The sequence below is a fragment of the Archocentrus centrarchus genome, chromosome 7, assembly GCF_007364275.1.
Source record: "Archocentrus centrarchus isolate MPI-CPG fArcCen1 chromosome 7, fArcCen1, whole genome shotgun sequence".
Lineage (NCBI taxonomy): Eukaryota > Metazoa > Chordata > Actinopteri > Cichliformes > Cichlidae > Archocentrus > Archocentrus centrarchus.
This window is the reverse complement of record NC_044352.1, coordinates 17990862-18015280: the sequence shown is the minus strand read 5'-3', so window position 1 is coordinate 18015280 and position 24419 is coordinate 17990862. Positions and strand designations below refer to the sequence as shown.

Below are 24419 nucleotides of genomic sequence, written 5' to 3'. Positions count from 1 at the left end.
CCTACAGATTCTGCATATCTGTTTATAGAGAGGTTTACTGGATAGTGCCCATATACAAAGCAGTTCCATTTTAGGAACCATTACTACTTACCATGTTTGTCTTTGATGTGGGTTTGGATTCAGGTTAAAACCTCAAGTTGATCTATAAGTGAAATTAGCCGGGCTTTTCTAAGTACCACTTGGCTTGGCAGACCTGAATATTGAACAGACACATCAAAACACTTTAGCTTGCTTTACTTTCTCTTTAAAAATTTGTGTGAAAGTTCCCACAGGGGAACGGAATAAATTAAATTATGCTAAATACATCATTTAGAAATGTGAACAAAAATGTTCATATATGTACTGTATACTGACATTTAGATAAGAAAAAGGATACACTCTGAATCATAAGCCTGAGGAAACTGCATGCATATCAGTGTCTGTGCATACTGTATGTGTGTGCATCAAATTGCAGTATTTATATGTTGGTGTATTTGTATTCTTTTTTGAAGGTGCATCCCCCCCCCCCTATGTATGTAAAATTGGTGCACTCAAGCATCTTAAAGATTGCATGTCATGGCTCTGTTGTGCCTTACTCAGCTGTAAACCTCGTGCATATTTAATAAACAGTCTGTTGCAGTTTAGCTTTCAGTGAAGTAAAATACATAATCACACAGAGGGAAGCTTACTCTAACACCTCTTTGTCAAAGTCCTACATTGCATTGTTCTGATCATATCAGCTGTGTTGTGTTTTCCTAACACTTTGGCAGTGTCATTCAAATGGCTGAAATTTGATGAATAGAGGATGATTACAGTCTAAATAATAAGTGCTGTTTGACAATGACAGTCAAAAAAAAAAGCATACTTACTTAATCAACATATTACAGTTATCAATAGACTGACATTATCCAGAAAAAAAGACATTTTTCAGTGAAACACAATCTATTAAAGAATGTAGTACAGAAATATTCCAGGAAGAGAAAATTAAATCTATAAGTAAATTATGTTTTTGCAATTTTCTGCTCAGTGCAATGTTCTGAAATACATGTTTGAGATGCTGGGACATCTGTGCACGCGCGTGTATTCATATACAACACATGTATACAGACACAAACGGAAACAGGCTGTTGGGGGTTAAGGAAGTTGGTGGAAAATGCATATGCAGTAGGTATAGCAGCTGTGCCCCCAGAGGCTTGCATCTGGTCCAATCTGGCAACAAATCTCTTAACACTCTCATACATGCACCTGCCAAATACACCTGCTGCTAGAGCCAACTGAGCCAGGCAAAAATAGGTTTGGCACAAGGGAGTAAAGAAGATTCTCCATACTGAGCACATAAAACTTGCTTTTTCGAATTAAAATGTTGTTTAATTTGTGAGTTTTTCTTTTGTAATCACTGCAGTTTTTCAAAGCACTTGCCTGTCGCCACCTGCTTCTTGAATAAATAAAAATTAGTCGGAACTGAGATTTTAAATTTAAAGGTAACACGGTCAACATTAGGGAGCAATCATCAACTAGGAAAAAGGAGAAAGGACTTGGTAATCACTGACTGATAAAGAAAGAGTCTTTTGCTGGGCTTTGACGGTGTTATCTTCTTAATGGTGGTATGGTGGCCCCCATAAAATATGATTAAAATGAATGATGGAAGGTATCTGCTTGTCTTTCCCCAGGTCCGCATATTCCCTTACCTGATTGGTCGAGAATCAGCCTTCGCAGATAATCTAAAATGGATGGCATGTGCTAACAAAGGTGGGCTCTTGAAAGACTGCTGTACTTTTTTTCTCCTTTTAATCTGTTTTTGCAGAGTAAAGTTGCAGCGTGGTGCTGTCAACCAGATGAAAATGAATACATTATGCAGCTCAGGATTTGTTTGGAGTCTTTGGCACATGTGTCTGTGTGCACACATACACTAGCATAGATGAGTTTGTCAGTGCTCATCAGTATAAGCACGTGTATGTGACAGGAGGCAGCAGCTTCCAGTTGCACAGACCAGATATGTCATATTACTTCATCTTCCTTAATCCTAAAGTCTAAATTATCACAGTGATACACCACTTTTTAGCAGCTTTCTGTGTGGTCATGGTTGTCTTAATGCATAGAGCACTTTCCTTCAGGATCTATATTTAGCTGGGAGGTGGCTGACAGAGACAGTCTGGCTCCATTTCCTCAGGCTGCAGTAGATAAGACAGGCAAGCCACAGGTCACACAAAGGGTGTGAGCACTTGTGTGTATGTGCGTGTGTATGGATGTGATTGTGTGTAGATGCAAGAACATCCACAGTGTTGCTTGGATGTGATATCAGAGAACCCATCCAGTGACTTTGAGGGTGTTAGTGGTGATGATAAAACTGTGTGTGTGTGTGTGTGTGTGTGTGTGTGCGCGCACTCATTTGCCAGGGATTGCTCGTGTTGGCCCAAGGCTGTTGCAAGCAATGGGATGTGCACACAGACCTGTTCTTTTGCTGAAAACATTTTGTTTGTTTGGATTTATGTACGTGTGTGTGTGCATGCGTCATGCTACAGTACATATGTGAATGTGTATGACTGATGATGATTCAGGGTGATGACTGTGACATTTTCTCCATCCTGCAGAAATTATGCAGAAAAGTCTTCTGTCAAAAACTCTCTGTATGGCCTAGAATATTAGTAAGACTGGAAATGCTATGAGTGTCACAGTGCAAGTAAAGCTACTTTTGCGTGCTTCCTTATTCACAAAGGGTCATGACCGCATGTTTTATGTGGCAGATTTTTTATGCTGGATTTCCCTCCTTATGTACTGTAACCACAGAGGGAACTGGTACAAGTATTGGTAAAATAATGTTAAATGTTTTCATTAACGGATGCATGAATTATGAGATTTCTTTTTTCGTAATGTTTTTATTTCTCTTTAGGCAAGAAAAAAAAATGCAATTAAAATTTTGTTTATGAACCTATTTTTCATGGAGTTACAAATATGTCCACTCAGCTGGACACCATGCATTTGACTTTTCAACCAGAGAAATATGTATTTAGCACACCAATAACAGAAAATGATATTGCATCCTCAGATCGACTGTCACTATTGCTAATATTGACTAATTCTGATTCTAGTAATTGCATTCAAATAACATATATATATATATATATAAAAAAAAAAAAAAAAACTCCCCATGACTGGCCAGTCGGTAGCAATGTATGGGATGATGCACAAGCATCCACTGTGTTGACTGATATGCAACTATATCAACAAAACACAGGCATATACAAGAGAACAGCTTTGAACAGCCGTCCACTGTAGTGACCACTATGCATTAAAGGGTTAACTTTTAGCATTGTATATATTTACTGCTACACCCTAAATGGTAGATACATTTTTGTCTGCATAGGACTGCTGACCATGATAGGTCAATCACACAGGTTAATGTGTTGTCACATCTTAAGTAGAATAAATATGAGAACAAACCAGTAACCACCATTTCACTTGCATATACATACAACAAGGACATGTTCAAATTCTTATAAGAAAGAATAACTAAACTCAACTGGGAACACTTCCACTGACAGATGCCTAATTGTTAAGTGTTTCCCAGGTAAATATATAGTATTTATAGTGCATCATTGGGTCATTACTAGAGCCCAACCAATTTATCAGTGGGCCAATATTATTGGTAACTTTCCTGTTAGCAACCCACCTGTTTGGATTGCCACAAACACAGCAATCGCCTGATCCGAGCAGTCAGGCAGAACTAAAATGAGTAAATAAACAACAACAGATGAAAAAAAAATGTTAGGGAAATCTGTTTGTTTCATGTGTTTGATTTGTGTTCAATATATTTTTTAAAGAAAAAATACTGATCGGATTTTTGAAATCACCAAATATTGTTAGTGGTATTGATCTTAAAAATCCTTTATCAGTGGGACTTTAGTACAGTAGTCACAGGGGGTCATCGATATATAAATACAGAAAACATGCAAATAAAAGCCTCCAATCAACTCAACTAAGTACCATGTAGTTGTGACCTGTTAAGTTTGATAATAAATATAATGTTGTAAATGCTACTGTCAGCTGGTCTCTTGTCACGGGTTTTACATTGGAACTGTACCAGAAACCTTTCGCTTGCTTAGCAGATGTGTAAACCACTACACTATGGAGCCACAGTAAACATAATGGTGCAATTATTAGAAAAAGTAGACAACCAAATCTTCACCTCTTTTATTACCCATCAATTTAAGTTAGAACTGTAATTATACAAAGTCAAACTCAAAGTCTTTTTAAAGTGTTGAGTTTGTCATAGTGCAGTAAAAGTGTTATTAATTATCCATCCACCCACCCATCCATCCATCCATCCATCCATTTTGTTCCGTAGTGCTGAGAACATGTCTGCTTAATTGATGCTGTATTTGGTTGCTTCTTCTTTCTTCTTTCAGCTGCTACCATTAAGGGTCACCACACTGCATCCTAAACCTCCATCTCACCCTATCCCTAGCGTCCTCTTCTGTTCCACCAGCCTTCTACATGTCCTCCATGTCCATCCACGAATCTTCTCTAAGGTCTTCCTCTTTTCCTGCTGCCACTCAGCTTTATCTTCAGCATCCTGTGTCTAATATGCCCACTATCCCTCCTCCATACGTGTCCAAACAATATTGCCTCTCTGAATCCCAACTGCCACACCTGAGCTGTCCTTCTTATGTACTCATTTCTAATCCTGTCCCTCCTGGTCACTCCTAATGAAAATCTCAGCATCTTCAGCTCTGCCTCCTGTCTTTTTGTCTGTGCAACCATCCCTTGACCCATACAAAATCCTTGTAATCCTTCCCTTTCACTCTTGCTGCTATCCTTCTGTCACAAATCTCTCCCAACACTTGTTTCCACCCACTCCACCCTGCCCGCAGTCTCTTGTGTGCTGTTCATCGCTTTGGATGGTTGACCTCAGGTATTTAAACTCATCCACCTTCACTAAGTCTTCTCCGTGCATCTTTGTCTTTCCACCTGTCTTCCTCACATTGATGTATTCTGTCTTGCTTGTACTGACTTTCGTTCCTCTTCTCTCCAGTGCATACCTCCACCTCTGTAGGCTTTCTTCTACCTGCTCCATACTCTCACTATAGAATGTATTGTCTGCAAGTGACTTTAGTGTCTTTTAAAATAATTTTAGCGCTTATTTTCCAAAGTGTGTCATTTATTTAAAAAACCCTCATATGTGAATTCCCAGATTTCAATCATGTCCCATCTAAACATGAATTAATTAAGAAATTAATTCTTATTAATTTACTGATCATGGCAACAGCCCTTTAATTAATTTATTACATTTGCCTTTTAACATCTTAATTTTATTCAGATTGAAAAGCTACATCAGTACTACCTGGTTGCAGCCATCGCAGTAGTTTTTCCTCTTGTGCTAGGTTATTTTTACCTTAGCTTTTCAGTAGCTTGAGAAGGTGGCAAGTCCTGTCCCTACAATAAGTCAAAAAAACTTACAGTTTATAGGGTTTATTGCAAAAGCTACTATTTTTTACACTGTGGACCAACAAAGCTCTTCCTCACATCATGATACATTTTTCACTTCCACCTCATCCATTATTTTCATGAATCAGGACACCTTGGTGTCTCTTATTTGCTTACATCTGACCCAGACCAAGGTCATTTAAAAATATATCCACACCTTGCTAAGGTAGGATTGCATGTACAACATGAGTACCATGTCACATAGCAGCATTCATTTTTCTCCCCCCCACCACCTGACCCTGATGGCTCAGCTCGAAGGACACCCTCAGCCTTTGAGAGGGAGCGGTAATTCTCGACTCACTTCTGTGATGAACGATGCCGTTCGACTGAGACAGCGGGCTTTGTGTGTGTGACGTGCGTCTGTATGTGTGTGTTCTCATTGCACCGTCTGCTGGAATAATAGCCAGATCCAAATGTCTCTGAGGATAAAAAGTCAGCTTCCTGTCAAGGTTCACTTCCAGGTCAAGTTCAGAGTTGAATGCATTCCTGTTACTCTGATTGCTGTAATCATGTGATGTGAATACTTTGTTTTCAATAACAGATTTTAGTTTTTTTAACATATATTTTATGTTTTACTGTGAGTACAGATTTAACATTTGCTAATAATTGATATTATTAGTATATTATCAGATATTTGGGCTGGGTGGCTACACCGCATCTGTCACAGATCTGTGTATTGTGTCTAGACTTCAGCTCCTTTCTCCCTGTGGAGTAAAAGTTGTTGCCGGGAACGATGACCCCAAAATCTATTTCCTCCGGCTGTGATTTTCTACTTGAATGCCCGACGGTGATGGAGGCAGTTTGCTGTTTTTACAGCTGGGTGAAAATGTGGTGGTCTTTTTCTTTTCCCTTTTTCTTGGTGTCACTTCTTGTCCTCTGTCTCTGTCTTACTGCTATGCTGATTCTCCCTCTCCCCTTCTCTGCACCCGCTGGCTCCATACAGCCAAACTGTTTTTTTGGACATCTACTCTAAAGCAATTTTAGAAACACAGAGCATGTGTTTTGAGGCAATCTAGTGAGTTAGGATTCTGAGCCTGTGCTCTCCCATTGTTGGTAGGATCTAATTTAAAGAATTAATCTACTTTAATTAAGAATTAACAATTGTTCATTTCTGTTTATCTTTCTCCTCTGCTTTCTGCTCAACAGGGTATTTCACTCAGATTTCCACATTGGCAGATGTGCAAGAGAATGTGATGGAGTATCTCCATGTTCTCAGTCGTCCCAAGGTGATTGACCGGGAGCACGATACAGTTTGGACTGAGGCCTACATCGATAGCACTGTGAGTTGAGTATGCCTTGGCTTGCTCCTGGACTCCAGTTCACATGGTCCTTGATAACTTCGCATATCCAGTAGGCTGCCTGCTTTGTGGGTTCAGAATACTCTATAATAGACTTAATCCACAGTGCATTTTGTTTAAGTTTGTATTGTAAAAACAACATTTGTATTTTAATGATGAATGAATTAAACAATCCAAATGAAAGTTACTGAAGGTGAACCACAGGCAGAGGGCTGACAATGGTTTCTGCATTCATAAGCGTAACTTTGAATGTGTAAGGGAGTGTATGTGTAGCAGATGGAACCATTAAGTAAATGGGTCTCTTGTGTGTGTTTGGGAGTTTTGTAGGGTGAGTAGAACATTTGCGAGTTACATCATTTTCAAACGTAAACTCCACACAATCTTGGAAGAATCTGGTTGGGGCACGTGGAGATCGTCTACTTCAGAGTTATTAATACTGGAAGTGCTGTGGTTAGTTTAGAAGTGGATGCCATCTGACCAGAGCATGTAGGAGTCACATGATGCACAATCATTTGCTTTTAATTCACCAGGGCATTTACCTGTTATCACATTGGTACAACATTAGTATAAAGTAAGTTTAATGTCTGAGCTGGACATATTTGGCATTTTTTGTTCCCACATGCACCTTCATTAGGTAATGTCTAGAAAAGTTCAGGACTGGAGTGTACATATGAAAACATATGAAAACACCTGACCGACATGCTAGCTATAAAAAGGTAGGGAATATTGTGAATTACATGGATGTAGAATTCAGAATAATAATATTTACCAAAATCCTACATAAATCCCCTGTACATGCTTTATAGTTGAGTGACACAAACATCCCTAAAACAACACAAAATGATCATGCCAGAGCTACAGGAAAGAATCCTCTGCAATCCATAATCTACACACAGCACGATGTATTATTAATGCACCCACAGTGGTCCTTCTTGGCTGAAGTTACTGTGTTGGGCCGTGGAATGAGAATAGCAGCAGTTATTTTTTTTTTAGCAGTTTCTGTATAGATAAAGAGTGTGAGCTCTTCAACAATGCAAAGAGGCACAGGTAAGTGCCCTCGCCCAGAAATACCCACAGGCAATCAAAAACTACATGAAAATGTACTTTTTCTCTCAACTATCCTCTTAATATCCCTTATGTTTTACCCTTTTCTCTCTTTCTCTGTTCATTTGTTTCTCTTTGTCCTCATTATCCCTCCCATTTATCACAGAAGCAAATACACTCAGCGCTGACCTAACACATATAAGGAAATGCTTATGTTTTCTTACACTGGAGGATACAGCACTTGTTGAGTGTTGATTCCTGCGCTGTGTTCCTTTTGAATATAAAGCTCTCCTCTCTTGAGACAGTCGCTGTTTTTAAGTTGTAGTCAATGTCAGTGGATTTTATGTGCTCAGTGGCACTCCATTCAGTGGAAATTGCACTGAAAGGCTTTCTGACACTTATCCATGAATGTATTGACCCTGTCTCTCCTCCTCATCGTCATCCTTCTTCTTCTTCTCACCTCCTTTTCCTTCTTAATCTGTTCTGTTTAGCTACCCCAAGCACAAAAGGTAAAAAAAATCTGGTTTGAGCTCATTGGTGCATTGTGCTGTGTTGAGGCCTGCTGTGTGTCATGTGCATTTCTTGTGCATGTGCGTTTTGGTCTCTGATATCTGTAAAATGAAAGCATTATTTGGGTGAACTATCATACCGGCTCATGGCATTCTGTGTCACTGTCACATGTTGTTTGTCAACTTCTTGATCGAAGCCACGCATCATGGTTGTCACGGGTCCCATTCAGTTGCTCTCTTCTTGCACGTCTGATCTAACATTTGCTTTGCATAAACCCTCGCTCATTCTTCACTGGTGATGCTATGTTAGCCTTGCTTTGCCAGTATCTCTGGGCTGGCAGCGTAATTCTGTGTGTAAATGTGAGGCTTCATTTTTATTCTTTGGCCTGTGTGATTTTGGTGTAAAAACAAGATTGCCTGTGTTATTTGTTTTGGTAGAATTCTCCAGAATAAGCTGTTTTGTCATCTTCTGGGTGAAAATCCAATCGTCCATAATGATTGGCGGGATGATCTGTTCTGATGCCTTTTTATCATTTTCAGTGTTTTATTTTTCAATGATTTATGAGTCGTATGTGGGTTGAGATAAGCAGCTCTGTAATCATAACAGTGATGATGGTGAAACAAAAGAGCGCTCTGCCTCCCCATCAGCACGAGCTAGGCACAGCAGTAGCATTACACAGCTGGCAGGCCGTATGTCTGACATAGTACTGTTAGTGTGATAGACACGAGCTGATTGACATCAAAACAGCTCAGCAGAAAACTGAAATAGATATAATTTTTCAGGCATGATAATTGGGATTAGTGAGGAATCTGCACTGCTTCTTTGAATATAATCACCCCAGCGCTGCTCTGGTATGGGTGCTATGAACACACATGCGCAATATTCCTCTGAAAGTGAAACAGTGACAGAAAGATGCACACGTCCTGTCTAGTGATAGCATGTGAGAAGTGAGCAAAACTCCTGGGATTGGCTCTGTGTTAGAAAATTGATGAGCGTTTGGGCTGTGTTCTAGGACTGAAGTGTATCATCTTTCCTTCATGCTATCTTTTTCTGGCTTTCTCCCTCTCACTGCAACCCAGCAGTCTGTCTTTCGTATCTTATCTCACCTTTCTTTTGTTTTTTGTTTTTTTTGTTACACTTTGCTTCTCCCTCCCTATCTCCTTCCCTCCACCTGTGCTCTCCTTTTCTGCCATCCACCCTCTTGCTCTCCTATCCCTCGTTCCACCAGCTTCATTCATCATTCTCTGGCTCATTTGGCTTTGTTTCCCATTCTGCTGGATGAACTGACACTGGAGCTCAGGGATGATGTGAGGGAGGTGAGGGTGAGAGGAGGAATTTGCACCGAAGTTTAAAAAACAAGACTAATAACTGATTAAGGACAACGAGATAAAAATGGGAAATCTGTGAGCAGCTGATTGCCTTTTGATGATATATTGAAATGCTGTTAAAAATATTGTGCTGGATGAATATAAAATTCCCTTTTTCAAAGCAAGGCATTAATATTGATTGAGGTAATTAAGAGCTTTCAAAGATAATCCCACCTGTGCAGTAAAAAACATGTGCTGGATCTGTGCCAGCTTTGTTTCCCATGAGGTCTGTTTTAGTTTCCTCAAATTAGCCTGCAGAGGTGGCTATGGCTCCAGCGCTAACGCACAAACCTGGTCTCCAAGGAAACAGGGGTCACCTCATCTACCCGCATGCAATTTGTCACAGCAACCTAGATCATGAAGTGTACTATGAAACATAAAACACAGGCCAAGGGTGTGTATCTTAGCCCTCTGAGGGGTGTACGTGTGTGTGTACAGTATTTGTGTCAGTGGGGTGTCAAGTGTATTAAAGTCCACTCGTGTTCTCTTTTATTCTCTGACCCACAGCAGGGAAAAGAACTTCCACAGCTCATTTACTTTGATACAAATAAATTTGCAGAAGCAATGATGATGCAGATTTGGCCCAAATGTGAGCTGTGACTTAAGGAGACTCTCTTAAGGAGGGGTTAGACCTGCTTCCTCACAGCAAGAAGGTCCTGGCTCAGCAATATGAGGCCAGGGAAGGGGCCTTCTACATGGAATCTGCATATTCTCCCACGGGTCTTCGGTTTCTCCCACTATCATAAAACATGCTGTCGCTGTGCCCTTGACCAAGTCACCGGCCTGGCTTCCTAGTGCTCCTAATACTTAGGACAGGTTACGTGCTATACAGAGAAAAAATTCCATATAAGGATCAATAAAGTGTGTCTTACCCTCCCTAACGTTCTTTCCTCCCCTGGGAAGGGTAAATGAGAATCCTCTGTAGCTCTGATGGTGACTTTAAAAGCAACAGATGCACTGGCTCTTGTTATCTACCTAATAACAGTATGGCAATCCCCAGAAGAGCTGGGTAAGCACGGGCATTTTTACCAAAATCACATCCGCTGAAAGTAACAATTTAGATTTGTGTTCAAAGAGTGGACATAGTACATGGAGTCCTTTATTACGGTTCACAGGGATACACCGGTCCATACTGTATGACCAGTGATACACTGTACAGTGTGATCCAGAAGACCTGAGTTTGGAAATAACTCTTTAATTGATCCCATTCTCTAGCAGCAAGGCTGCCAGTTGTTACAGCTGCTGTATGGAGGCACACTTTGTTCTCCCTTTTATGTCCAATATTGTCCTCTGGATTACTTTAACCAGCTGTCCAAACTAATCTCACTGAGTCCTCTTTACCTAGCGTCTGAGGGACACTGACACATTTCCTTCATGGTAAACAGTTTTGGGGGTGGGGTTGGGGAAGGCACATTTATAAGGTGGGCATAAAATTGGGTAGTTCCTAAAGTTGTTTGGATCTGTTACTCAGTCAGTCTAACAAAAGTAAATTATAGTCCATTGATTAATGCAGCAGAAGCAGTTCACGCTTTATGCTTTATGCTTTTTGCCACCCCACGTAACTCAGAACTATTGTAGAGTTTCATTTTGGATTTATTTTTCTCTTAATGATCCAATTACTGATGTTGAATGGAATAAGTCACTGACATTTAGACAGATTCAACATTTCTGGGAAGGCAAGGTTAGATCATATTTTTCAAGTACTAAGCCTTCCTTTAGTCTCCTATAAAAACAGTGTCAAGCTTTCATCTGTAATGGATATCATCGTCAGATACAGACAGCCGGTAGAAAGATAAATATCATAATTATCCCAGCAGTCTTTAGAGGGGGAAGATACCCAGATCCAGACTAGAAGCACTGCCTTTGGATAAGCTTATTCTGCAAGAGATCAAAGGCAGGCTCTGATTGAACATATTTTAGGGCAAATAATAAACATGAATAAAACATGTCGTGGAAGTTTAGTTGGTCCCTGAAGAAGATAATACGACTAGGTCTTCAACTGAATTCCCATCAAGTTCGCTATTCGAAACGGATGTTTTGCAGCTTGAAAAAATGACTCAGTGCGACTAGGCAAGATGTTACATATAAGATGCATGTAATGTGCTGTGTGGTTACATAAAGATTTGTAACAAAAACAAAGTTTCATCCTTACCTTCCCTCTTTTCCCTCCCTTTGTATCTCTCTGTTTTTCTTATTCTTTCTGTTGCTACCTTTCACTCTTCACCTCTCATGACTCACTCAGTTGGATGACGGTCAAGGTCCAGTTCTGATGACTACAGTGGCCATGCCAGTGTTCAGTACCAAGAATGAGACTGTAAGTTCACATACAGTGATACAGAATTCACAGCACATTCATCATCACTGCCCGTCATGACTCCCCAGCTTCATGTCTCAAATGAAAAGTTTTCTTCATGGAATTAGTCTTTGAGAGACTAGACACAAATTGTAAAATAATGGTTAATGTTGTGTATTTGATGGACAGTAATTTCAGTTTGATTGCAGTATGTAAATTAGGACAAAGTTGAGTATCACCATTTGAATATTTTTATATTTATATATAATATAAACTGAAATGCTGATCGTATCATAATCAGTGCCTCTGTAAAAGATTGTTATGTAAGTAACCTTTCAAACACAGCTGAATAATATTTGTGTAATGTGTGCTTGCAGAGAAACCGTGGAATCCTTCTAGGGGTGGTTGGGACAGATGTGCCAGTCTCTGAGCTGCTCAAGACTATCCCCAAATATAAGGTACCACATCCAGCATCACTGAGTTCTTCCTGCAGGTGATTAGAGATCCGACTGGCCGTTATTTAATCACACTGAAGTGCAGCGCCATCCACCATGGGCTCCCCAACACTCACACACAGTCGCTCACTCTTATTTTATTTACGCAAACAGTCCACACTCCAGCTCAGTGGTTTATATACTTGTGCACACTGGTGCAGCGCAGCATGGCTGTGCGCACTCGTCCTCTGCTCGCTAAGATGGATTATGGCCGCAGCTACAACAGCTGCCGTCTGTGCAAGTGAGCCAAAACCACACCTTATAGTAAAGACTCAAACTTGAATCTTTTTTTCATTTTAATTCTAAATAAAATCATTCACCCCGATGTTTATGCAGAAACACACTAAATTAAGTGAACATGTGTATGGACTGCACCTATACCAGTCCAATTCCAGAGTGCAGTAAATAAATGCAAATCCAAGTTGCAGATAAATCAGAGTTGAATTTAGTCACAGCTCCTGGTTTGACAGGAAATTACACTTGGCGCATTAATGCATTCAGATCGTGTCTTCCAACCCACATCCCGGCACCGATTTCTTTTGTAGATCTGAATCTCGGATGGGTGTAAGGTTTTGACATTTGAAAGTGTGTTATTTGTTCAGACATGACATGATGAATGATTCCATCCTCTCCTATTGTGTAGTTCTCAGTTTCACCACAAAAACAAAGATTCTGAAAGGGCTTGATTAACCAGATTTACAATTAGGCACAGATTTGTTATGTGTGATTTTGGTGTGTGTGTGTGTGTGTGTGTGTGTGTGTGTGTGTGTGTGTGTGTGTGTGTGTGTGTCTGTCTTGAATTCTACTAGCTGGGCATTCATGGCTACGCCTTTGCAATCACCAACAACGGCTACATCCTCACCCACCCGGATTTACGGCCACTCGTGAGTATTACCTCCAGCACAATTCAGATTTTATTGCGTATGAACCTTATCATCATAAAACTTCCTTTTAGGATGCAGAGGTTGAAGTTTAAATGTGTTAAGCTGTTTTGTACTGGATAGAGGAATGCTACCTCTCGAGTTCACATCAAGTCAATTACCGATTTTTATTTATTTATTTTTTGTTGTCACACTGAGATGGCGAGTGGCTTTAACAAAGTGGTGTGTAATTGTGTTGGTACTCTGTGTGGTGTGCCTTGTGAGTATGCTGGCTGCGTGGTGGTATGTAGATGAGGAGAGCATGTTCCAGGCCTCTGCTGTTCTGTGAATAGACAGAGATACAGCTTCTGAATGGCTGTGATTAACTCTATTGTAGTCACCCACTCCTCTCATAAGAGTTGGAGGGAGAGAGTGTAGAGAAGAAAAGGAGGCTGAGAGATGCAGGGAACCTGCTTAATGTGAGGATGGGTGCAGGTTGGCTGGGTGTAACACAGGGGGGAGAATAGTGAGATACTCAGGGATGTGAAGCGAACAGATGAGTTGGAGACGAGAGAACAGACAGTGAGGCAGACAGACAGATGGTTTAATAGTGGTCTAATTAAAGACGTTAATGACCAGCGTTTAACAACTAATGAGGGGTGGGAGACAGACTCAGAAGTAGACACACATATAGTAGTAACCTTACACATACATACATACACATAAAGTGTATGTGACCCTGAAAAGGATAAGCAGAAGAAAATGGATGGATGGATGTTTTTCTGGTGCTTTTGAGTCTCTTTGTGGTTTGTGACTAGTTCTTTGCTCATGATGGTTCTAGGTTTGTTAGTTCTCGTTCATGATCACATTCTGTTCCTCCAGTCTGGTTTTTGTTTGTAATGATTGTGTTGATTCTAGGAGTTTCAGTTTATCCCAGCCTTCCCTGTGTCTCCTGTTAAGTCTCCATCTCTGTGTTAGGCGGGCCTTTTTTATTTACTTGTTTTATTTTCATAGTCTCCTGCCACATGTGCCTTGTATTGAGTTTAACTTCCCTTGTCTCATTATCCCTGATTTGTTCCTGCTGTGCTTCCCACCTGTTTTCCCCTAGCCTCCTTACTTTATTGTATGAGTCTCACTTTGCCTTTATGTCGTCCCTCTATGCTGTGTGCTCCCCTGCTCCGTGTTTCCTGAGTTCTGTATTTGGGTCCTTACCCTGCCTGCCGCACAGCAAACTCTGACAATAGTTTAATTTAACAAAGTCATGAGTACTAGTATTAGGCTAAAGCACTTGGCTGAATAAAGGAATAGTGTGTTCAAGACTATATTTTCCAGTTGTTGGCCCTAATTCAACCCAGTTTCATCAAATATGATGATATCACCTTTGTCTAGGCATACGTAAAAGAAAGAATATGCATAATTCGAAGTGATGTGACCAAAGTTCAGACTTTCAGCTTGAATTCAGGGCTTTTACAAAAATTTTGCATCAGCTGTTTAATTACAGGAATTTATACACAGTCCCACATTTTCAGAGGCTCTAAGGTAATTGGACAGTTGACTGACAAGCACAACCCACCACAAAAGTTCTGTCTTTGTCTAATAAGTTACAAACCTTACTGTATCTTCATTAAATATCAAATAATTAAAGTTGACAGAGAAAGTTGCTAATATGGACCCTAGTACAAAGGTCATATCATAGAGAGATGGTCAAGAACAAACAGAAAACAGTTTAGGCTAAATTTAAAAAAAAAAGGGGGGGGGGGGTCATCAGTAGCCTCTTGTTCTTTCATGCTTTGTTGAGGCGTTTGATGAGGCAAATTGTTGCAAACTGTGCTGCAAGCTACACCATATTCTGCACAATTTAGGCCATCCATCCCAATCTTCTCTTTATATTGTATTTTAACCGAGGAAAACCAGCTAGCCACTTTCATCAGAGTGCATATACAGTTCTTTAAGCTTTGCTTTTTGTTTTACCAGGCTTACACTCACGAGCGTGTTTCATTACAAAACTAGCTTCTACTATTATTGCAGATGTGATTGCGACAAAGCTGTGGAGATAGTTTGCCATAGTTGCTTGCTTACATATGTCTGCTTGTGTCTACTACTCCTTACATTAGACCACAGTCATGATTTTTCAGGTCAACACTTTTATTTTTTTGGTCTCTAAGTGGAACCAATCATTCACAGTCTGGAGCTTATTTGCTTTCTTGCTTAGAGTTACATGAAATTCCTGACATCGCTGGCATGCCAATTAAATAGTAGGCTAGAGACAAAAAAAATAAATAAAATAGTGTCAGCATGACTCAGTAAGCACAACCAGCTAGCAGCTGTAAATCTCCCTTTATAACCATACAGTTTGTATGCCACTTAAGCAAATTTCATTGATTTTATTGACCATTTATCGTGTATTTGCTGGTTTCAGCTTCTCAAATTCATCTGACTCTGTTATATGTACTTCAGCCTTTTTTCCCTCTTTCCCTTCTTAAGGAAAGGAAAGAGGGAGAATGGCTTTTTGACAGCCACCCTTTCACTGAGACTATTTCTGATGAGGCTTCAGCTGTCAGGTCTTTGCTGGATTTTTTCCTGTTTCTTGAGGACGGGACTTTCAGATACATCCACCAATCCAGATTTGTCCAGAAACACTGGACACCACGCCAAGATATACCAAGTTTTTGAATACTAGTTCTTTGGGAATCACCTTGTTGGTGCAAAAATGCAACACTATGCCAGTCAGACTGTGATAACTTTATAATTTTTCATAGATTCAACTGACGAAATGGGAACAAATTATGTGTTTATGCAATAGCCCGCTAGGAACGTTCCTAAAGAAAGTTCCTAAAGATACAATTTAAATATGTTTTGTGATGTCTGTTATGTCTAGACACAACACTGGTTCAGCCCTTGAGTTAGGTCTCTTTTTTATGTTTGAATGATTCATACACTAGTGTTAGTGTATCTTAAGATGCTCAGGTATGAGGACTGGAGTGAAAATTAAGGAAAAAGCAGTCAATGTCCAAAAAAAAATCTTTTTAAAGACCTCCAAAAAACTGGAGAACTATTTTTCAAACTATTACAAGAAAGAAAAAAGAAAAAAAAAAAAAGGCTCACTGGAAACAAAAATATAAAGAAATGAGGGGTGGCTCAAGATTTTTGCACAGTAGTGTATCATCAAAAATGAGTTTTGAACAGTTTTGAAGGCGTCACCTAGCACTTTTGGAAGCTGTAATAGCATTTTCACTTTCACTGTCACTTATTTTGTTAACTGATGACAAAAAATTAGTTATACTCTTTCTGTTATATTATTTTCAGTATTACTGATTGTGCATGTGTGTGTGTGCTGGGATTTTCATCCAGTATGGAGATGGAAAGAAGAGAAGAAAACCAAACTACAGCAGCGTGGATCTGTCTGAGGTGGAATGGGAGGATAAGGAAGACACGGTGAGACACTAGTAAATCTACATTAAGCATCATCACACCAGCTCTCCGAAAATCAGCCTCATCAAACACGACTGTGTGCGTGTGCTTTGTCTTTCTAGCTGAGAAACGCCATGGTCAACAGGAAGACAGGGACCTTCTCTATGGAGGTGAAGAAGAGTGTAGACAAAGGGGTAAGAAATCCAAAGTTCAGCAATAAAACAAAAAATACACAAGCGAGCACTTCTCAGATAGTCTTAAAGGGTGTGCTAGAGAAAATACTTACCAGTGAGTATTCACTCTGCCAAGGGGTTGTTACACTTGGCTCAGTGATGTACAGGACTGACTTGGGGATTTTGTTTCTGATTTGGTTTGCTGTGCATGCACTGGTGTGTGTCTCTCTGCGTGTGAGCCCCTTATCTCCACAAAGCACATGTTGCTGAGTACGGGGGAAACAGCAGCCTGTCAGAGAAAGGTGGTCTGTGTGTAAATGTGTTAAATGTGTGTTCACACATTTTCAAGGCTTAGTAAAGAGCAATTTGCATTAGCCTGATTATTAAGCATTTACTATGTAAATACAAATACACGCACAGATACACCTACACACACACACACACCCACACACAGAGTCACAATCTTTATCCAAGTACTGATTTTGCAATAACACTCATCCATCTGCAGCTCAGGACTGCCAACCTAAATGCAAGCATTTACTACGAGCACCACTAGATGGAGCCAGATTGCAAGAAATGAAATAAAGATAGCATCATGTTTAACGTAGCCTCTGTATTTATCTTTTATTTCAGAAACGTGTACTGATTTTGCATAATGATTACTACTACACAGACATCAAAGGGACTCCTTTCAGGTAAGAAGACTGAACACATTTTTTTAAGCTAATTACTGATGGAGAATTTTCCTGAAGTTAATCAGCAAACAAAATAGATTTTTGGGAAATATATTTTGTTTGATTTGTTTGAGGGTTTTTTGTTGTTGTTGTTGTTGTTTATTTTTGTTTGTTTGTTTTTTGTTTGTTTTTTGAAGTCTAGGGGTTGCTCTTTCCAGAGGCCATGGAAAGTTTTTCTTCAGGGGGAACGTCACAGTAGAGGAAGGTAAGAAATCGTCATCTTACCCCTTCTCCTTTGAGCCTCACACTTTTGCTTTCTGCATCATTCCTATGTTGTTGTTGCTGCTGTTGTTGCTCTTGCATGCCTATTATTCTCTCCCTCGCACTCTCTTTATCCCTCTTCTTCTCTCTTAGTGCCTTTGTGTCTCTCTCACTGAACTGAAGTATATAATTTACTCATCTGCAGCAGTGGAAGCTTTTAAATGCTTTTCTGAAGAACTCTATATAAAATGCCACAGTGTGCAGCGAGCTTTATAGTAATATAATAGTACTCTTTTACTATTTTATAGTGCAAAAAGCATGATCAGCAAATGTACTTGTTAAAGTGATTTTCAGTTTTAAAAAGTTTCATCAAAAATATATGAGTATTTCATTTCTTAGGGATGCATGGCATAACAGTTTCTAGTTTGCAGAGTGCTCAGTAACAGCCAGTGTAATGACTGCCATATCTGTAGCAGGTTTTTCTGCATCTGTTAATGTTACAGCTATGAAGAGCAGACTTTGTGATGTTAAACAAGTTTGTTGGCTTTGCAATTTTTTTTTTTTAATAATAAGACATACTGTTTGAAAAAAAAAGCTTGATTCTGACATTAACTGCACACTTGAACTACAGTGTGAACTGAAATGTGTATTTTTTTCACACATATTACTACTTTTCCAAGTATTGCAAGTAAAAGTACTCATTATCCCTTTCAGATCTTGAGCTTACTTATGTAATATGAGTAATAGTACATGAGGGTTAAAGTAACATTTTGATGTTACATCTAAATGAAGTGAAACTGGATTACTAGACTGAATTAAACTGTGACTGAATCAGTTTTCATGCATCGTGTTTTATGAACTGATTGTATGTTGGGTATGTAAAGTCTTCAAAGTAGCCTGACTTTATGCTTGTGAAACTCTATAAATGTAGTTAATTATCAGTACAGTGTTTTTATTGAAACACCGAATATACTTTTCCACCAGACTTCCATTACTGTCTATTTCTCTTCAAGCCTATAGACAATTTTTGTCTAGTCTTTCTTTCTCCTGTTTTCTGCACCTCTATGTATGTGAGACAGAGAGAGTGAGAAACGTCATGATAATGCATTTAAAAAGCCACAACTGAACAGGAAGTTAAATATTTCCTTTTGTGGCTCCTTAGGTGTGTTGTATGTCCTTCTCCTGACAGTGTGTATGTATGCTTCCCCACGTGTATGTGTGTCTATTTTCATGTCAGACCTCATGCATGTTAATATTCATGTGGTGGTGGTGGTGTGTGTGTCTGTCTGTGTGTTTCTCTAAACATGTCCATCATGCGGAGCGCTCTGAGCATGACTTGGCTCTTCCTGATCTAATCAGACCTGTCACATCCATTCAAAAAACACATTTTTCACCCCCGGTGTGTGTTTAAGTGTGTGCAGTTAAGATGTAGATGCCTAACCTTATTATTATGACTTCATATTGAGTGTTTTTGCTTATTTGTTTTGAACCACATAGTTTTCACGTTTTCTGTCTTTCTTTCTTTCTTTTTTTTTTTTTTACAGGACTTCATGACTTGGAGCATCCTGATGTAGCCCTGGCAGATGAATGGTAAGAGGATATTTACGCTGCTGGGTCATCCCCATCCTTTATTCAAAGGACATCTTTATTGGACTATATCCTAAATATACTGCCAAATCATAAAATAAATCAAAGTTAGATTCGAAGTTAACTGCAATGCAACAGTTCTACAACAGTTTTGGGATCTGTAGAACTTTGACTTGATTGTTTGTGTCACTTGATGACTTGTGGTCTCCAGGATTGGGAACCAAAATCTAAATACATTACAATAAATGCTTTTCAAACTAATGCTTGTAAATGAAAAGGGGCGTCTTTCTTTTACCTCAGGTTTTTCATATTTCCTCTCCTGTCATGTTACAGGACATACTGCAACACAGATGAGCACCCAGAGCACCGCTACCTGACTCAGATAGAAGCAATTAAACTGTACCTCGGTGGACATGAACCCCACTTATATTGTTAGTTTTGCTCATCTACCCCCCCCCCCCCCCCCTCCTCCCCCATCTTCAATAATATTGACTCATATTTTTATGCATTTACTTGCAAGTTAAAGATGAAAAGCCTTTTTGCTTTTGTCCTGCCAGGTGACAAGGAGCTGATTCAGGAAGTTCTCTTTGATGCAGTCGTGACTGCCCCATTAGAAGCCTACTGGACCAGCCTTGTGCTTAATAAATCAGAGTATGCCACTCAGTTTTAGTGGATAGTTTCCCCTTTGAAATAAAAATGGTAGTAATAATGAAGCAGATTACAATTACTGTTACAGAAAATGGCTTGTTTTTTGTTTTTTTGATAAAGGCTTTAAAAACATAATTCATAATACAGGTTACTACATGCATCTGTCATATCATACAGGAATTCTGATAAAGGAGTGGAGATAGCCTACCTGGGCACAAGAACAGGACTGTCCAGAATTAACCTGTTTGTGGTGCCAGATGAACTTACAAGCCAGTAAGTAAGCTGACTGCATGCATACAGTCTTTGTACGTGTACATAACCTGATGTTTGTATTAAATTTTGTATTGTCTCTTTATGATTCTAGTTTGTGTATTTCATGTTCTGCATGTGCGTCATTTGTATCATGTTTCCTGTCTGCTTTAAGAGACTTTCTGACAGCTGAAGACCGAGAGGGGGTGTTCAATGCTGATCACTTTCCCCTGTGGTACAAGAGAGCGGCAGAACAAGTTCCTGGTACCTTTGTTTACTCTCTGCCTTTTAACACAGGTTAGTCGTGACTTTCCTTTGGATAATGATGTTTAAGGAAACATCAGCACTGTTTAATCCTTTGTTGTGAAACTGAAGAGACTGGTACCCACAAGTGTTTGGAAACTGAGAATGAAGTTAAAAAAGAGTCATTATATTTAAATTCAAAAGAAGCTTATATTTTGTAAACTAATTTAATGCACTAATGTGTTTTTAAAAAGACTGATTTTTTTCCTCTGTCCCTCTTTTACCCATTTTTGGCTGTTTTCTCTGGCCGTGCGTCTGTAACTCCCCTTCCTCTCTTATTAATTCTGGGCTGTGTTCTTGTGGATAGGACTGATTGCTGTGGGTTGAAATAAGATACATTAGGAAGAGGTTCAGCCCTTTCCATAGTGACTTGCCCAGAACACAAATACAGACGCACACAGAGTCACAAAAAGACCCACATACACACAAGCACCTCACGCATATTCAGTGTAACTGTTTCTCTAAGAAAAGGGTTTCTCCACCAAAGGCAGAATGTGCTCTCGTCTGTTCTCAGCCTCAGGGTTTCCATTAGTGCCAGCTAATACAAGTGATCTGAAAGCCTCTTATTTATTCACTGGACTTGCCTTAGATGCACTCTTCCTCTCAGGACTGTGGTAGTTAGCTGCAGCCATAAATAGTGCGCTGTGGTATTTATGATCAGCGTTCCTCTCTCCAATCACCCTGTGGTCAGTTCAGAACTAATATAAGGAATTATGATATGACTGATATGTGAACTCTGCGCTTGTTTGTGTTATTTGCGTGTGCTTTTGTGTGTGGTTTAGGGTCAGAAAACAAGAGTGTCGTATTGGCCAGTACTGCCATTCAGCTTCTGGATGAGAGGAAATCACCCATAGCTGCGGGTAAGTGGGAACGCCAGTGTCTCTTTCTCTTTTACACTCACTCACCTATACACGCTTCCACGTCCACAGAAATGGCTATATCCTTACACTGCTTCATTTTCCCAGTTTACAGTTGTCTCCCCACACTGCCTTTCCACTTTGAGGTGTAACACTCCCTGGCCACGTCTCTGTGTTTACCGCCACACAAAATAACATAGACTGTTACGTATTTTAGTAATTATGCTTAACTATAGTGATAGAACACAGTTTTGTGTGCCTTTTGTGCATTTGTTTGTTTGTTTGTTTTTGCCTCTGTGTCTGTTTAAGGCGTATTGTAGCCTAGATGATTTCTTTGTGGCCTGCCTCATCTCACAGCCTAGTGACTCAGAAGCCCCACAATGTAACACCCATACAGTGCAACTTGGTCCAATCAGAAAGCTCATAGTATGAAGCGTGGCTCTTGTTGAGTTAGCTATTATCTCAGTTACAGAGGAAAGGAGCAGCAGAATGAATGGAAGGAATGGGGAAAGGGGGGAGGATAGACATGCAGACATACATATGGTTTCTCCGTCACCATGTAATATTTTTAGTTTGTTATACAACATTGTTTATAATCTAGCTCTCCCCAAAGGCACAAGAAGAGTCAGTGAGTGTTACAGTGATCCTGCACAGTTCAGATGAGTTATGAAAGTTTTGAAATGTTTTTTTTTTAATGTTTTGGTTTTTTTTGTGGAGGTGTTGATATAACACTGGTAGTAATTGGTATGAATTCTGTCATCCTTTTGTTTCTGCTTTCCCACTCTATTTAACAGTTAGACTAAAATTTTAAATGAGTTAATTATTCTAGTGACATATAGCCACCCGAAGAAGAAGGGCCTGTGTCCATTCTCTTGTCAGCCCACGAGGAGCAGTTTTATGCTAATGGAAAAAATCACAGAAAAAAAGTCTGGCTATAGGATGATGTAGAGAGAAATAAGAGGAAAATCTTTTGGAAATGCAGTGATAAAATAAGAGACCAAATAAAAGGGCAGTGAGAGGGAAAATTATTTCACGGTGCCTGAATGCGTTGACATGAAAGCAGTGCATTGTGGGTAGTCTTGGCCTGGGGGAAACCACTGGAGCAGAAGGACAGAGATGGGAGAGTCTGTGCACTGCCACAGCGCACGCGAACACACATGCATACACACCGAGTATGCATCAGGTTTCCAGCAGAATGCTACACAAGCAGCCCACAGTTTACACCAGCCCACAGTATTATTTGACCCTGTTGACATGATCACTGTAGTTTTAAGATAACACCATTCTCTCAAATCCTACTCAGCAGCAATCCAAATGACTAATCAGTAACAAGAATTTTTGAAGACCTTATTGTTAGAGTGGGTGCTGATGTACAGCACTGATGATCATGCTTGTCAGATCGGGGGGGTGTCTGTAAGGATGATTTTATATAAGAGAGTCAGATGGGAGGAGAGATGTAGGCTAGAATGCAAATTTAGCGTAGGGCGGTTAGGGCCAGTTTTCACTGCACTGCGCTCCACTGAGCTGTAGACTTGTGAATACGCTAATACACTAACTTAACAGGACAGGCTGATGACATCACATACCACTGGCCCCGCAGACATCACTTGAGTCACAGTGTTAGTATGTGCATACATAGACGTGCATTTGTATTCCAGTGTGCCTGTTTGTGTTTCAGTGTTTGTGGTCACATCCCAAGCCACGTGCAGTGACTCTTCTACCGTAATATACACAAAGCCACACAAAGTCGCACCACGTAGACCCAAATCATTTTTTGCACATTCATCAGCTTAGTACACCAAGTAAACTCAATTTTTATGGACACAGCAAAATATGTTTTCAATGTGATATAAAATAAGTGCCTGTCCCCCTGCGACATTTTGCCTGTAATAAAATGAAGCAGAGGCAAGACGTGAAATTGCATAAAAATTTGATATTGCAAAAAACTGTAGTTTAGACAATACAATGTCAAATATGTCTCCAAATGTATTGCTCACAAGTCACAAATTATTAAAAAATATGTAATTGTTTGAGCAGATCATTAATGGCAAAAATACCCACAGAAATAACCCCCATTTTTACTCTAACTACTGACTGTGACATATTTTGCCAGAGGGTGTAAAGCTAAAAGAAAAAATGTGACTAGGTTTACAGAAAGGTCTATTGAGTTGTGTTGCTATTTTCCTATGACATTAGACATTACAATAAGGTGATAGAAATATTGTTTTACACTCAAATAGTAGAATTCTGTCCAGCATGGGCAATTTTTCCCTGAAAAATACCCATCCTTAAACGATCTTTTTCCCACTTAACCATGCATACCTTATCAAATTAACTGGCAGTATACTGATCAGGTAAAACGCTTCCCTTTATTATATATAATACATATTGTAGGACATGACTACCATTATGAAACCAGCATCAAATCACAAACAAGACTCAACTGTTCTCAAGACCTGTAGTGTTAAACTTAGTATGTGTGTGGGTGTAATTGTGTGCAGCAGACTCACAAACCCATAAAGTTATAGAAAAACAACAATGCCGAAACCAAGTTGTGTTGTTGTTTTCGTTTTAGTTTGTTTCATTATTGCTTCAACGAATTTCCCACTTTAACTTCAGTTGTCAGAAAAATATCCTTTAAGAAAAAAAACACACTTCCTCCTCAAACCTATATCACATTATTAGGCACAGACGCATAAAATTCTCTGTAATATGTGCATACAGTATACATTTCACACATACACACTCACGCACGCACGCACACACACTCAATCACAAAAAAACCACAGTGTCATTCTTATTCATATAGACTCACATCAATGATGCAACATAACCGACAGCAGCTGCCTACTATGAGTTATCAAAATGACAAATAACAAGCAAACGACAACCAAATTCTAAAATCCATTTTTTTAAATACAAGAGCT

The 24419-nt window shown here is 39.5% G+C and overlaps 1 protein-coding gene across 1 annotated transcript in view; it reads left to right on the top strand.

Annotated features, from left to right (window-relative positions):
- Window positions 1-24419, top strand: part of LOC115782776 (voltage-dependent calcium channel subunit alpha-2/delta-3-like) — a 126612-nt gene that overhangs the window by 70383 nt on the left and 31810 nt on the right. The window contains exons 11-25 of the mRNA XM_030733189.1: window positions 1650-1728; window positions 6610-6743; window positions 11925-11996; window positions 12353-12433; window positions 13279-13353; window positions 16681-16764; window positions 16863-16934; window positions 17547-17608; window positions 17785-17852; window positions 19393-19438; window positions 19769-19866; window positions 19993-20086; window positions 20261-20356; window positions 20508-20629; window positions 21418-21495. Coding sequence (XP_030589049.1) covers window positions 1650-1728; window positions 6610-6743; window positions 11925-11996; window positions 12353-12433; window positions 13279-13353; window positions 16681-16764; window positions 16863-16934; window positions 17547-17608; window positions 17785-17852; window positions 19393-19438; window positions 19769-19866; window positions 19993-20086; window positions 20261-20356; window positions 20508-20629; window positions 21418-21495 — 1261 coding nt within the window. The remainder of the gene's footprint in view (window positions 1-1649; window positions 1729-6609; window positions 6744-11924; window positions 11997-12352; window positions 12434-13278; window positions 13354-16680; window positions 16765-16862; window positions 16935-17546; window positions 17609-17784; window positions 17853-19392; window positions 19439-19768; window positions 19867-19992; window positions 20087-20260; window positions 20357-20507; window positions 20630-21417; window positions 21496-24419) is intronic.